This window comes from Microtus oregoni, unplaced genomic scaffold, assembly GCF_018167655.1.
Source record: "Microtus oregoni isolate MIOR12 unplaced genomic scaffold, Mior012 000001F_ref0000356, whole genome shotgun sequence".
Taxonomy (NCBI): Eukaryota; Metazoa; Chordata; class Mammalia; order Rodentia; family Cricetidae; genus Microtus; species Microtus oregoni.
The window spans coordinates 83,823,719-83,840,635 of record NW_024543060.1 but is presented as its reverse complement, the minus strand read 5'-3'; the positions used below and the strand labels follow the sequence as shown (position 1 = coordinate 83,840,635).

General features: G+C 42.9%; 1 protein-coding gene across 1 annotated transcript; it reads right to left on the bottom strand.

Moving 5' to 3' along the window:
• Window positions 1-259: 259 nt before the first annotated feature.
• Window positions 260-16,087, bottom strand: Mrpl42 (mitochondrial ribosomal protein L42). Its single transcript, XM_041674221.1, has 6 exons — window positions 16,033-16,087; window positions 14,236-14,386; window positions 11,124-11,187; window positions 7,991-8,075; window positions 4,549-4,712; window positions 260-435 (listed from the first exon to the last, which is right to left on the bottom strand). Exons 2-6 carry the CDS (start codon window positions 14,300-14,302, stop codon window positions 390-392), a joined length of 426 nt encoding a protein of 141 aa, XP_041530155.1. The 5' UTR covers window positions 14,303-14,386; window positions 16,033-16,087; the 3' UTR covers window positions 260-389.
• Between the last annotated feature and the right edge of the window lie 830 nt (window positions 16,088-16,917).

The following is a 16,917-nucleotide window of genomic DNA, read 5'->3' as shown; positions in this document are numbered from 1 at the left end:
CACACATATTTACACATCATTACAAATAATTAAAAATAAAATAAAAAGAGGAAGACCCAGGCAGACCTCTAAGTTCAAAGCCAGCTTCATCTCTAGAGACGATCAAGTCAGTCAGGGCTACACAGAGATAGACTCTGAATCAAAAAATCAAAATAAATGAAACAGGGAAAAAAGACTTCCATGTTTCAAAAGGAAAATAAGATCAAGTAGGCTTCTCTAATAAGAACTTCAAATTCACAATCATGTAATGAGGTACACATTTAAAAATATGAAGGAGTACTTTTATTATTGTCTTACATAACATCTTAATGAATACACCAGGTGCATTTTCTCAGCTGGCAAATAAGACACACAGCGAAACTTCCTTATGCCTGGGAAGTCAAGAGATGTCACCTGTCTCTGGGAGGATTCAGTTTCTTACGACGTCTGTGATACCTGGAGAAGAAGAAAATATTAGAGGTAAGTACAATCTTGTGTGCGTGTGTAAACACACAGATACTAAGCAAATATTAGAGGTGAGTACAATCTTGTGTGCATGTGTGTAAACACACAGATACTAAGCAAATGTGTTCCGAATGATCTGAAAGGACAATGATTCCAGGCTAGATTTTTTTCTTTATGCATACAAACTAGTATCTGGGGTTTTCTGCTGAGTTCTTTACTGAGAGAGGAATTGGGACATTCAATTCCACCTAATTAAAGTCTGCTTACAATTCAAAGTGCTTCACAATCCTGATGGGAAAAGATATACTAGGAGATTACATTAATTAGCAGCCAAAAGCTAATTACCAGCAATAAGATGAAATAAGTAAATAAGATTAAACATAAGTAAGATCCTAGATAACATGCTTGGTTGTAAGGCTCTGAATAGTCTCCTTGCCTTCAGTCTGTCCCTTCCAATGAATACAGTCAGGACTTTCACAACTTGAGTGACTTGGCTATGAATAATGTTTATGAAGATTAAAGCAATCTGGAGTGCACAGGAAGGACACAGTAATGATAGCCGGTAAGGAAGTTCAAAAGAGGCTTGAATTCAGGTCTCTGGATAATGTGCAAATAAAATGTGCAATAGTAAGAGGCTGGGAAAAGAGCTCAGCCAGGAGAGCATCTCCCTGCAAGCACAAGCACTGAGTTCAAGTCCCAGCACCCATGTAAAAAGGACCAACCACGAGGGCACATGCTCGTAATCCCAGCAGTAGGCGGTGGAGACAGGAAAGACCCTGGGGCTTGCTGACCAGCCTAGCCTAGTTGGGGAGCAAGCTGTCCAATAACCTCCGCACACCTGCGCACATCCCTCCACATAAATAAACTAAGTAGACACACGGACAAACAACAGAGCTGGTGAGACGGCACAGGCAGTAAAAGCACTTGCTGTGTAAGTCCCATGACCCGAGTTTCAATCCCTGAACCTCGGCAGAAGACTGACTCCTGACAGCTGTCCTCTGCCATCTACATCATCAGCACGGCACGCACACATCCACACACTTGTACACACACAGCACTAATAATAAAATAAAGGGGCTGGAGATATGGTTCAGCGGTTAAGAGTACTGGCTGCTCTTCCAGAGGTCCTGAATTCAATTCCCAGCCACCACATGGAGGCTCACAACCATCTATAATGAAATCTGATGCCCTCTTCTGGTGTGCGGGCATACATGCAGACAGAACATTGCATACACAATAAATAAATAAATATTAAAAGAAAAACTTCTTAAGTAAAATGAAAATAAAAGACAAACAACTTGCTTATTCAAACACAATAAAAATTACTTATGACACTTTTATATTAAAATAAATGTAGACTACGTTGGCCAAAACCTCTAACTTTTTTCTTGGAAAAGAGACACAGACATTATCACCTTAGGTTGTAATCCCAGCATTCAGAAGCTGAAGCAGGACTGTGACAAGTTTAAGAGCTACCTGGACTACAAAGAAGTTCCAGGACAGACTGGCCTATGTAGTAATAACCTGTCTCAAAACAAGCAACAAAAAAAGAAACACACACACACACACACGTTCTTACAGAGAGGTAATTAAGTGAGGAGCTTGTTTAGACAGGGAAAAGGAAGGCTGTTTTATTATAGAGAACCAAAAACTTTGGGGAAAGTCTAAATAAAAAAAAAAAAACAACTAACAGGCAGTGGTGGCATACACCTTGAGGCTAACCTGGTCTCCAGAGTATTACAGGTGAGCCAGGGCTAGCTACATAGTGAAACATTGTCTTTAGATTTAGTTGGTAAAGGCGCTTGATGCCAGGTTTAACAACAGAGTCCCATCTCTGGGACCAAAATGGTGAAAGAAGAGCACCAGCACCCGTAAGTTGTCCTCTGACCCCCACCTGCTCAGTACGGTATGTACCCATTCCCTTCTCTAATAAAAATAATGTCAGGCCACACCAAGAAGTGTAGTGTGAAGTAGTAACCGTGGGAAACCTGTCTATTGAAGGAGAAGAGAGAAGGGACCCCCTGAAGAGAAACTGAAGCAGTTAACAGAGCTCCGGGAGCCAGAGTCACCTAGGTGCTTAAATGATGACCACACTCTTCAGATCCAACACACACAACGGCTTCATCTTCCTCCTTCCCCATCCATATGAATGGTGCCACCACCCACCAGGACACCCAGTCACAACTGCCTCCTCTCCCCCCATGCTCCCCATTTCCTTGTCCCCCATCACACACACTGGTTTCTTTCTTGTCACTGGGGTCAAATGTTAGAGAGAAGCACCTAAAGGAAGAGGTTGCTTTGGCCCAGCTGTAGAGAAGCTGGTTCACAACAGTGAGGAAAGCACAAAAAAGCCGAGGTGGCTCCGGTCCAAGGGGGTCAGGCTTCACTCCCCAGAGGCCCAGACAGACCCCATCTCCTGAAGGGTTGAGGACCCAGTGCGGAGACAGAGTGTCAGATCCACATCTACCAGCACTCCGCCCAACCAGAGCTACCTGAGTTCCCTGCACATTTTATGTGCAGGCTAGTCCTTCATATCTGGGAAGTTGTTACCATTTCCTGTATATATCTCCGAACCACCTTTCAAGGTTCACTGACACTTTTAATAGTTTATATTCACTGTCCTCACCCCTCAACTCTAACAACTTGCAAACAAGGAACAGGTTTTCATAAGCTAGCCCGTACTGGGGCAGTCTGGTGCTACACTCAGGAGCTCTATGGATACAGCCTGCACCAGAGTCAGCTCAGGGGTGGTTACCCAATTGCACCAGGGAATGAGAACAGAGCTCACACAGACAAACATAAATAACAAAGAACACTTCATGGCTTGGTTTGGAAGAAGAAAAACATGAAAGATGATTCTGGGCTAGGAGTATAGCTCAACATGAAACACGCTGTGGGGCCCTAGGTTTGATCCCTAGCGTTGCAAGAAAGGAAATGAGGACTTGATTGGGGGTGGAGGAAGAGAGAGGGAATGTATCTCAGAATACAGAGATTGCCCCTAATTCATAAGGCCCTGGGTTCAATTCTCAACATTTCAGGAACCAAAAAATGAACAAATAAGGTAAATATGCTTTTATTTAAAAGGAGGGTGGGTAAAGGCACTTGCCACCAAGCCTCAAGTCCTAAGTTTGATCTTTGGGACCCATGTGGAAGGTGATCATCAACTCCCCAAGTCATCCTCTGACTCCCACATGCCTCCCAACCCCAAACAAATAAACAAATATAATAAGATTTTATTTGAAAAGAAGAGAGAAGCCAGGCTGTGGTGGTGCACATCTTTAATCCCAACACTTGGGAGGCAGAGGCAGGTGGGTCTCTGAGTTCAAGGCCAGCCTGGTCTACAGAGAGAGTTCTAGGACAGTCAGAGATACATAGTAAAACCCTGTCTTAATAAAACAAAACCCAAACAAACAAAAAAAAAAAAAAAAAGGAAAAAGAGGGCACAGCATGCATGTGGTGCATAAAGATGAAAGTAGGCCAAACACTCATATATAATATAAAATAAAAATAAATAAGTAACAGGAGATGGAGGAGAAAACCAGTTAACTGAGGGGAGGGGAAAGGAAACAGAGGAAGGACCTGGACACTGACCTCTGGCCTCCATGCACTCACACAGTAGCATGAAAATACATAAACACACACACACACATACAAACACAGACACACAAAGAAAGATTAGTTCAAAACAACCACAGAAGAGAGCTGGAGCTGCGATCAGACACAGGCTAAGAACAGCACAGTGTGAGCACTGTAAGCAGAGCAACAACGGGTTTCTTAAAGATTCAGGGACGCTATTTACTGACCAGTCAGACCCTGCACAACTATTTTTTTGTGTAATAATTAAAAATTTGTTAAAAGAGGATAAAGGGAGCCTGGGGAGACAGCTCAGAGGTTAAGGGCACTTGCTGCTTTCAGAGGATGCAGGCCTGGTTCCATTACATGGTGGCTCCCATCCCGTGGGCTCTGGGCTCCTCTGTCCTCCACGGGCACCAGGCACATATGCAGTGAGCATGCTTACACAGACAAATCACTCATGCACATAACGGAGAACTATATAAAGGAAGGGCTGAGAACAAGCCAGTTAAAGAGTGGAGTGAAACTTACTGTCCATGCGGGTACCAGCGGTGCTTCGTGGTGAAGAACACCTTGCTGAGTTGTTCTATCATGGGCCCCTGCTCAAGCTTCTCACTGTTTATTTCTAATTTGGTTTTCAGCACTTGTTCGTGTGTTTCTTCATTATTACACAAAATGTCTGGTTGAGGGATAGGCTATAAAATAAGCAATAAAAAACAGGTGTAGAAATGTAAGCCAGGACGGAACATCGAGCACACTCAGCAATTGATTAGACTTCCTGACATCGGGGAAGTAGCCAGAACACTTTCAGTTACATTATTCAAATTAGAAATACTCTTCGACACACAAAAAAAGAAATGTGCGTTTCTTTCCCAATAATAAAAGTTCTTATTCAATTCTTTCCCACCAGTAATAAGGTACTTGTTATTTTTTTGTCTATTTCCCCAAAGTACATTCTAGGATCCATATTACTTTTTAACTTGAATTTGACAGTCTACCTTATATATTATTGAGAAAACAATGAAAAGCATAAAAGACCTCTTCGGTGGTTTGACTAAGAATCGCCCCTGGGCTCGTATACTCATATATACGTTTACTTCCCAGGCGGACTGTTTGGGAAGGGTTAGGAGGTGTGGTCTTGGTGATGAGGTGTGTCTCTGGAGGTGTTTGGGAAGGGTTAGGAGGTGTGGTCTTGGTGATGAGGTGTGTCACTGGAAGTGTTTGGGAAGGGTTAGGAGGTGTGGTCTTGGTGATGAGGTGTGTCACTGGAAGTGTTTGGGAAGGATTAGAAGGTGTAGTCTTGGTGATGAAGTGTGTCAATGGAGGTGGTCTCTGAGGTTTCAAGAGCCCATGCCAGGCCCAGTTTCTCCCTCTGCTTGTGAATACAAGTTCTTAGCTACTGCTCCAGCATTATGCCTGCCTCCCTGCTGCTATGCTCCCTGCCATGATGATCATGAACTAACCCTGTGAAACTGTAACAAGCTCCCAATGAAATGCTTTCTTTTTTTTTTTTTTTTTTTTTTTGGATTTTCGAGACAGGGTTTCTCTGTAGCTTTTGGTTCCTGTCCTGGAACTAGCTCTTGTAGACCAGGCTGGCCTCGAACTCACAGAGATCCACCTGCCTCTGCCTCCCAAGTACTGGGATTAAAGGTGTGCACCACCACCGCCCGGCCTGAAATGCTTTCTTTTATAAGTTGCCTTGATCAGGGTTTCTTTTCACAGCAATAGGACAGTAACTAAGACAACAGAACCTTTGGATAAAACTTTTCTCTTAGGTTCTGCTATTTGTTACTAAGGTTAAATGTCTGAAGCCAGGCATGTTGGAATTCACCTGTTATCTCAACACCAGGGAAGCTGAGACAAAAGGGTTGTCACTGAGGACACTGAAGAACAGAATGAGTTCCAGGAGAGCCTGGATAATAAAGAGATCCAGCCTGGGTCATAGTGAATCTTGTAAATATTATAAACGAGGCGTTTGGGGCCAGCAAGATGCCTCAGTAGATAGAAGCGCTCGCTGAGAAAGCCTGACAACCTGAGTTTGCTCCCCAGTACCCACATAAAGACAGATGGAGAGAACAGTCTACAAAGTTACCTCCGGATTCCACCCTCATGTGTGTGTCTCAGTCACTGTTCTATCGCTGTGAAGAGACCCATGACCATGACAACTCTCATAAAGGAAACATTCCATTGGGTGGCTCACAGTTCAGAGGTTTAGTCCACTATCATCATGGCAGGAAGAATGGCAGCATGCGGGCAGTAGCTGGAGAAGGAGCTGGGAGTTCTACATCTGGATCTGGGCAGCAGGAAGAGAGACACTGGGACTGCCTTTGGCTTTTGAATCCCCAAAGCCCACCAATGACACACTTCCTCCAACAAGGCCACACCTCCTAATCCCTCTCAAGTAGTGCCATTCCCTAATGACTAAACATTCAAATATATGAGCCTATGGGAGCCATTCTCATTCAGACCACCACAGAGCAAACATATGAGCCATACACGTCATAAACGTGCAATAAAAAATTAATAAAAAAAAGTAATGTCAAGTGTTAATAAACACTGGCTCTCATTCCCTAGCAGTCTTAATTCTAGAATATTCCAATTTTGACTGTAGCTTAAAATATTTGCCAGGAGTGACAGTATATGTCTTTAATGCCAGCACTTGGGAATCAAAGGCAGGTTGATCTCTGTGGGCTTGAGGTCAGCCTGGTCGACAGTGAGGGAGCTACAGCTACACAGTGAGACCCTGTCTCAAAAAACAACATACACATTTATTTTCAAGTGTACAGATAAAAAGGACATGGGAATAAATTTTGAAGTCTACACCAACACCACTAGCAGACTCAGAATTTTAAAAGCAGTTCTCCTTGACCAGCTTTAGAAGGGTGTGTCTCAGGAAGACGGAAAAGCTAACGTGAAACTAATCACTGAAGCACTCAAAGCTCTCAGTCTGAATGCCTGTGTTTTCCTTTTCCCTTCTCCTTTTATTTTGTCCCATGTGTTTACATCTTGTGTGCATGTGTGTGTTCCACCATGGTGATCACGTGGAGGTAAGCAGATAACTCAGGAACCGACTCTCCCCTTCTAGCCTACGGGTCTGGGGGACTGAACTCAGATGGCACGTTACCCATGCGACCATCTTACTGACCTCTGTTTCTTGAGGCAGTCTTACGTAGCTCAGGTGCCTTTAAATTTGATGTGTAGGGGCTGGAGCATTGGTTCAGGAGATAAGTGCACCGGCTGTTCTTCCAAAGGGCCTGGGTTCAATTCCTAGCACCCACACAGCAGCTCACAACTGTCTGTAACTCCACAATCTGACACCCTCACACAGACATACATGTAGGCAAAACACCAATGCATATAAAATATAAATAAATAAGTAATTTAAATCTGATATGTACCCAGAGAACTACCTGACTCTATCTTCCAGGTGCTAAGATTACAGGCATACACCATTCTAACTGGGCTTCCTTGTTTTAGTTAGGAAGTTCAAACGCTGGGCTGGAGAGATGGTTCAGTGGTTAAGAGCACTGGCTGGTCTTCCAAACGACTTGGATTTGACTTCTAGCATCTACATGGTGGCTCACAACTGTCTCTAACTCCAGTCCTAGGGAATCCAATGCCCTTTTCTGGCCTCTGCAATTACTGTTAGTGCATAGATATATATGCAGGAGGAATATCCATATGCATAAAATAAAAATTAAAAAGTTTTTTAAAATAAAAAAAATTAATTTGATTTTGAGCTGGGCAGTGATGGTGCACACCTTTAATTCCAGCACTCGGGAAGCAGAGGCAGATGAGTTTGCTGTCAGCCAAGTCTACAGACTGAGTTCCAGAACAGCCAGGGCTGTTACAGAGAAACCCCATCTTGAAAAACAAAACCAAAAACCAAAACAAAACCAAAATAAACAGAAAAAGAAAAAGAATTCTGTTTTCTAGACCCACAACCAAGGTTACCAGACAGTTCCTCGCATACTTTGGTGTGTTCGTACGGGATGTCCACAGAAGGGTGGTAGCACACTATAGTCCGGCCATCGGATGTCAAAGCGAGCTCTACCTTGCTGGGAAGGGACATTTAGAAATACGGTTAGACTATGCTCAAGGAAGCATGAGTACTTTCAGGTGTGGGTTTTAGTTTTTTGGAGACAAGGTCTTCCTGGAGTCCAGGTAGTCACGGAACTCACTACATAGCCCATGTTGGTCTCAAACACACGGCAATCCTCTTGCCTCTGTCTCCAAAGTGACTGGACAAGAGATACATACCATCAGATCTGGCAGAATGACTTTTGTTTTGAGATAGTATCTCATGTGCTCCAGGCTGGTTTTGAACTTACTATGTAGTCAAGGATAACCTTTAACTCTCGATCCTTAAAACTACACCCAGCAAAAATAATTACCCTTAAAGAGAATAATTATAAATCAACCCAGACGCCACACTGAAAGCTGCTAGAGAAGGGCAAGGGCGAAGAAGCAACGTGGCAGTGGTGCAGGCTCCATGCACATGCACCAGCGTGCTAAAACAGCTTGGGTTCAAGTGAGCCACAGGAGCAAGGGCAGCCCCGAAGACATGGCTACTGCTGCACAGGACATCTGAGGACAAAGCAAGTGTTTCTAGGATGACTTTTACAAAGCCATGGATGACAGCCATCCATCTGCCACCCCAGCCAACCAATGTGCAAGTTCCATATCACACAAGAGGCTGGGGCATTTAGATGACACTTTCTACGACTTCCAGGAACACATCAGCCCTAAATCCTGATTTCAAGATGCTACTTTAAGCCAGGCACAGTGGCATGCACCCCTAGTCCCAGCAGGCCAATCTCTAAGCTCCAGGCCCAGTCTGGTCTATAGAGCAAGTTCCAGGACATCCAGGACTACCCAGAGGAAACCCTGTCTCAAAAAACAAAAACAAACAAACAAACACAAACAAAAAGTTTTAAGCTTAAGACAGACTATTCTAGATAAAGAAAAGTATTGAAAATAGTTACTGAACTTTTCAGACCTAACTGAAATATTAACTGACAATTCTTACAACTGAATCTAACCGTGTTAATTTGAATTGGTTCTGAGCAAGTTTGTGTGTTCATGCACTATAGAACTGGAAGTTTAAAAGCTGACTGGGGCTGGTGTGGTGGACCCACCTGGAGAAGAGAGTTGTCTTCTAACCTCTATATGCATGTCATAGCCCATGCGTGCACACACACGAATAAATAAATGAATAAAAAATGTATTTACATAAGCTTGCTAATTACAGGTTGAGAAACTATGCTGAATATACTTTTATGCTACAATAATAAAATATTTCAACTCAAATGTAAAATTAATCACAAATGCTAAAGGGGGCATGGTGTATAACAAGTGACAACCAGGACTATAAGAGAAATTTCCAGCTTAACCACCGTAAGAAACAGTAGTGAAACTATAAACTGTATACTGCATTATTTTACTATGATCTTACCACTGAACTCTACACATAATTGCAATAACATTTCTGATATTAGCTAATTATTTTTCATTTTTTTTACCTAAGGAAAGTCTCACTTTATACCTCTGGCTAGCCTAGAACTCAAAGCTTCACCTGAATCTGCCTCTCCAGGGCTGGGATTAAATAAGTGCACCACCATGGCCAGTCCAAACAAGTTTTTAATACCTTTTTAAAAATTCATTTTAAGTGTCTGAATGTCTTGCCTGCATGTATGTATGCACACCATGTGTGTTCCTGGTGTCCTCGGAGGTCAGACGAGACTATCAGATCCCCTGGAACTGGAGATATGAACGAGTTACAAGTCATCACGTGGGTGTGGGGAGCCAAACCCAGGTCTTCTGCAAGAGCAGCGCTTTTAACCACTGAGCCAGCATCTTTCCACCACCATCACTCCTTTTTGAGCCAATGTCTCACTAGACTGTCCAGGCGGGCCTTGAACTCATGACCCTCTTGCTTTAGCTTTCCAATGTGCCAGGATGACCACAACAGCTGGCTTTAGGGGGTTTTGCATAATATATACACTGACATCACTCAATCTGTTCAGGTTCAAAGAAACATAACCCAGTCTTATTCATCACTAGCTACTTAACTTAGTACTCGTTAAATGTACAGTTAAAACCAGTATCAGAAAGTATGGCTGTAGAAAAGGCTTGTTGGTCTTGCAAAGGACCCTGGTTCAGTTCCCAGGCCCACAAGTCAGTAGCTCCAGTTCCAGATCTGATGCCCTCTTCTGACCACCTCAGACACCAGGAACACATACATACATACAGACAAAGTACTCATCCACACAATAAATTTTTAAAAAAATGTAAAATTCTTTGGCATGGTAGCACATATCTAAGCACTAAGAAGAGGATCAGGAATCCAAGGCCAGACTTAGCCATTTGGTGAGTTTGAGCCTAGCCTGGGCTGTTTTTGTTTGTTTATTTTTATTTACTAAATCTTGCAATAAAACACACATAACTTAAGAAAATAAATTCCATTTTTTGCACATGCATTCTGCTCAAAAAACAAAACAAAAACACAAAACCACATTATACGCTATTCTAGTTCTCAGAATAATGACTAAGTTGGATAAACACCACAAACGGGTGCTGCATTCAATAGTGCAATTTGGAATTATTCAGTGCCAAACAAAACACAGATAAATACCTAATCTAATAGATATAAGCCCTAACATAAAATTATAAAAACAAATTAGCTTTTACAAAAAGTTAAAGCCTGCTGCAGAAAAGCAAGTCTGTTCTAACAAATGTGAGCCTTCACTGCAAAACAATAGCAACAGACTTGATCTAAATGTAGAATGTGTATAATCCAGATACATACCTAAACCATATACACAAGACACAATCTTAAAAACAAACTTAAAGGGCTGGAGAGATGGCTCAGTGGTTAAGAGCATTGCCTGCTCTTCCAAAGGTCCTGAGTTCAATTCCCGGCAACCACATGGTGGCTCACAACCATCTGTAATGAGGTCTGGTGCCCTCTTCTGGGCTGCAGACATACAGACAGACTATTGTATACATAATTAATAAATAAATAAATTTAAAAAAAAACAAACTTAAAGAAAGACTAATCAGGAGAGCAAACACGAAATCATTTTAGATGCAGATGTGACACATACCAGTTGTAGTCATCTGGAAGAGAAGAGTAGGTAGACTTTCGACAAACACTAGCTAAGGCTCCATCTGCGAAAACCACAGTAAAATAGTTTAGTTCAGCATAAAAGCAAATTTAAACATTAACCAATATTTGTTTCTTTTTGTTGCTGTTTATTGAGACAGGATCTCACTATGCAGCCCTGAGTGTCCTGGAACTCACTCTGCTCTCTGACCAGGATGCCCTTGAGGTTAGATATCAGTCTGCCTCTGCCTCTGCCTCCCTAGTGCTAGGATTAAAGGCATGTGCCACATCTGGCTTAAATGCTTTATATTTTCTTTTTATTTTTTGGTTATTTTCAAAACAAGGTCTCTCTATATAGTCTTCAATTTACCCTGGAACGGTCTTTGTAGACCGGGCTGGCCTCAATCAGAGACCCACCTGCCTCTGCCTCCGCATGCTGGGATGAAAGGCGTGCACTGCCATGCTGGGTGTGACAACAATGTCTGCTGCTGGCTATAAAACAGGCTTGTGCTCGTGCTAGGGACTCAACACGTATGACCATTTCTGCTTCACATAAGTAATGAGCAGGTCTGCTCGGGGAGACGGACAAGAATCTTCAGTACACAGGGTCTGTCCGTCAAGCTGGGTAAGCTCTGGGGGAAAGGCGAGCTTGCACATTCCAGAAGGCCTTTCTAGTGCAGCTGTCTCCGCTGCCCTGAGGATGAAGAAATGAGGCGGTGCTAAGAGGGGAATACAATGTTCCCTACAGACGAGGAATAGCTCAGACCAGGGATAAAACATTTGGATAGTCCAACCTTTCCAAAAAAGAACATGAAGTATTTGGGCATTCTAAGGAGCATGGTTTATAAAGACTGTTTAAGTGATGAAATACAAATAATTTGTTCAAAATTACCTTGTCTTAAAATGCTCACACTTCAAAGAGTAACTACATTTTCAGAACACTTACAGACGCAATAGCTGTTTTGTTCTCTTAGTTGTTCTTTTTCAAACAGGGCTTCCCTGTGAGGCTCTGGCCATGCTGGAACTGGCTCTGTAGACCAGACCAGCCTTGAGCTTACAGAGATCAGCCTACCTCTGCTGGTATTAAAGGTGTGGCTGCCACCACCCGGCGGGAGGGCTTTTTCTGGATGCTCTTTTTGTACTTTCTCTCTAACTGTTGGTTTTACTTTGCCAACAATGTCAATATCCTACTTTTTCACATAAAATGTCAAAAATAGGACAATTTAAGTTAGCTCACAGTTAGCCGGGCGGTGGTGGCGCACGCCTTTAATCCCAGCACTCGGGAGGCAGGGGCAGGCGGATCTCTGTGAGCTCGAGACCAGCCTGGTCTACAGAGCTAGTTCCAGGACAAGTTCCAAAGCCACAGAGAAACCCTGTCTCGAAAAACCCAAAAAAAAAAAAAAAAAAAAAAAAAAGTTAGCTCACAGTTAACTGGATAGCCTTACAATCCCAGTCAACTCAAATCAGTTAACCATTTCCAATCTCCTGTTGGGTACAAGAGGGCCTGAGGATATCAAATGTGGACTAGGGCCACAGTATAAATGTAGTGAGCAATCTAACAGTAAAAACATCATTTCAGTAAAGAGGGGCAAAGAAGTAGTCCCATGTTAACTCCTGTGAAGACTGAGGACTGGGCATCACTTAAGGAGAAAGTGGTCGGCTGGGCGATGGTGGCGCACGCCTTTAATCCCAGCACTCAGAGGCAGAGGCAGGCGGATCTCTGTGAGTTCAAGACCAGCCTGGTCTACAGAGCTAGTTCCAGGACAGGCTCCAAAGCCACAGAGAAACCCTGTCTTGAAAAACCAAAAAAAAAAAAAAAAAAAAGGAGAAAGTGGTCTAGGTAGCAGGGATCTTTCTCTCAACTTGCTACCAAGATTGATGACCTAAGTTCCATCTCTGAGACCCACATGATAGAAGAGAACCAATTCCACAGACAAACGTGCAATTTTTAAAAACACATGAAAAACAGACCAACTAAAAGGAGAATTATCAAAGCTGGGCATGTGGTTTTCATATAATCCATGTCAGAGCCACGGGGCCACATGGGGCCCTGTCCCAAGACAACAAAACATTAACTAGCACCTGACCCCATGTACTGCTCTGACACTGACCCTAAGCCATTGGGATTACAGGTGTACAATTCCACAATTTGCTATGAAATTATTTTGAAATAAAATATTTAATTACACTCGGGAGGCAGAGGCAGGCGGATCTCTGTGAGTTCGAGGCCAGCCTGGTCTACAAGAGCTAGTGCCAGGACAGGAACCAAAGCTACGGAGAAACCCTGTCTCGAAAAATCAAAAAAAAAAAAAAAATTAATTAATGAAAAAAAAAAAGAAAAGTGGGATTTAGTAAGTTTGAACACTGTTTTAAAAAGGAGTTAAGTTGCTCCAGTGCCCCTATTCATTGCTGGGGGGTCAGGGGAATGAAAGCAGAGCGCTGCGAGAAGCTGGACTTTTACATTCTATTATTTGTGTTAACAGATTGATATTAAGCATCTATTAACACACTTTTGCGATGATCTTCAGAAAGAAAGCACATTTATTTGTTTAATGGTTATATCCATAAGGGAAAAAAACTTCCCACAGTATTAACAAATGATTGTCCCTGAGAGATGGGCCTGTGGATTTGTTTTTTATTTCCAAATCTTGAGAACTACTGAAAAAAGTAACAGCTGTAAAATATGCTAAATAAAAATGTTCCTCCTAAAGGGATGTTACCTTCTACCAGTTCACCAGTTCACCTAAATCCTGCTTGTGGTTTAATGACGGCCAATGATTACCCTCGATCTTTTACTCAGCATTTATGCATGTACACACACACACACACACACACACACAAATCATCTTCTAAGCCCACAATAGGATCATTCTCTGATATATCAGGTTCTTTTCTCTATCTATCTGGTGATCTGTTCATGTTGGTAACAGCCGTACGATATTTAGTTAAGACGTAGCATAATTTATCCATTCCCCTTTTGACTGACATTTAAATCCTGTCACTTTTTATTGTTGCAAACAACAGGCATGTAGAATAACCAAATATTTTAAATATTCTATACTTGAAGAGGCATAAAACTTTTAAAACATTTTTTTTCCAGAAGCTTCACTTACTCTGGATTGGAAATAAATGTTTCCAGACAGTCCTGCTTGATGTCACCCATTTCACCACGGCGGCCATGATCTTTAGGAGGTGACGTGAACAAAGTTATCGTGAGGAGAAACCGCTTCTCACATCTGTTTCTAGGCACACACATGTTCATTCCTGCTTAAGAGATAAAAATAATCACGTAAAGGTGAATGTAAACACTACAATAGGATAGGCATTATTAACTAGCACTAGTCTTTGGAAACACGGCTTTTCAACTTTTCAGTTCCACACAGTTCAACAACGGGACAAAGAGCAATGACATCAAACTATAAGAAAGGAAACCCAGGCTGGAGAGATGGCTCAGTGGTTAAGAGCACTGACTGCTCTTCTAGAGGACCCGGGTTCAATTCCCAGCACCCACATGGCAGCTCACAGGGGTCTGTAACTCCAGGAACCAGCTCCCTCACACATTTATACATATAGGTTAAAACACCAATAAAATAAATAATAAAAAAAGAAAGGAAACCCAAGAACTAAGTCCACTATCATTCCTCTTGACTGCAACCTTCTCAGCACTCAATGCAGTCTGTTGCAGTTCAGCGGTCAGTAAAGATGCAATTACTTAGGAAGCCATTCACTCAGAATACTTCTCAAACACTAGTGTGTCTGCGTACTAACTCCCAAGTGCCACATAAGATAAGACCGTATCGCTTACAGTAATAGTGTTTCTGATGAAATGAAATATTCAGCAAGACCTATCTTTGGCCCATGAAAAGTGTAAGAGGAACCATCTTACAGGTTTTAAATAAAGTGCCCTCGTCGCCATTTCATCTTACTGTCACCTAACATTTAAAGACATGTCAAGGCATATTTATATTAAACCATGAAAATTTAAAGGACTTGCTTCCAAAGACTTCGGAGCTCACTTAGAAACTGGAAAATCTGAGACAAGTCATTAATTAATTAATAAATTAATTACCAAGTATTCCGTGGTAAACTGAGGGAAACAATCACAATTTTTATGAATGTTGTAAATAAATCGTATATAATGACCGTGCCCCTACTTTCAATTTGTCTCAATGGCTATCTACGCCTTTCCCTAGCTCAGTAGGCATCAAAGGGGATAGGGCACATTCTCTCATTATTTGCCGATTGATTCCTGGCACTGTCAGAACAGGACGAATTGCTAACCCGGAGTTCACTCAGCGTGCGATAGTGGTGTGCAATAGTGGCTTGCACTATAGTGGCTTTCCCTACATTCTGTGCTCTATCAGGCAGGTGATAGGAACAAAGGCCGAGAGAAGTCTAATGATGTATTATTTTAGTAGTCCACTGTACAACTGGTGGCATGCATGGGACACAAACCCACGTCTTCCGATTACAGGTCCAAAACCAAAACATTTGTGGGGGACAGCAAGTTTCCTCGGCTCGATGCTGATATACCCGGCAGAAGGTCCAACCATTGCTGCATAAAGATTCTCGAGGGTGAGCCCCTTGGTACCGAATTCCGTTCCAAATCAAACACCGTGGTGGGTCTGTTGGAGGAACAGGTGCACAGGGACTATGACCCATGAACCGATAGAAAGACTTGGACCAGGACGGGTCTCAGGAGTCACAAGAGCATGGTGCAGCCGAACGCGCACCAGCACACGGGTTGTGAGCTACAGAGGAGGCGCAACCATACGCCAGCCCTTCTGCTGGACACCGGCAGCCTCGCCCTGCGGGCAGCGACAGACAGAAAAGCCTCAACGCCTACGGACAAGCCTTCCAGGCCTGTCCCAAAGGAAGAGAAGGCAGCGGTTATATACCCAGCTACTCACCGCAGGACCGCCATCTTGCTTCAATCCGCGTCCTAAAGAAGGCGTCCAGCGCGCGCGCCACAGGCCCACAGGGTATTCTGGGAGTCGTAGTTTCTGTAAGGAAAGTAGCCCTGGTTGCAGATAGAAGGCGGGGAGGGTGGATGGGCGGGTCCCTATGGTCAGCATTTGTTCTGGCTTCGTGGGTTGCAAAAAGTACTCAGACAACACGATCGCTACCCTCCCGTTTCTAGTAGCAGGTAGTGTTTAAAATAACAACAGCAAAAACAAGTTTATGTTAATACTAAGAGAGACACTAGACTATTACCCCATGATGGATGAATTAAGTTTTCTCAGGGGAGATAAGACGTCTGAGAATTCAAATGTGGTAGTTAAGACATTCCGGGTGTGGCTTTGTTGACTAGCTTGAAGGTTAGTCAAAGCACGGGAGAGAAAAGACTGAGAGAGTAGATTGGGAGTTGTCTGATAACGGTGGGAGTGAATTCCATATGGGGGTTGTTGAGTTGGGGAGTCATCTGAGATGCCCAAGTGGTGATATAAAGCGAAGCAGGCTGGTAGATTTGTTTCGAGAGGGGAGGTTGGGCTACAAAGGAATATGAAGCCATAGGAATGAGGGCTGGGTGTGTAGCTTGGTGCTAGAGCATGCCTGGGGCCCTGGGTTTGATCTCCAGCGCCACAAAAACTTAATAAATTATGGGCTGGTGTAGGAAGAAGACGTAGATAAAATGGAAGGTGGCTCCAAACTAAGCCAAGGAACTCCCAATACTTGGAGACCAAATGTAAGAGGTCATGGGAATATCTGAAAACAGACATTCCAATAAATAAATAATAAACTCAAAACACTAGCAAACAGTTTACATTGGCGCACCTAAAAGTAGTTTGGCCTAG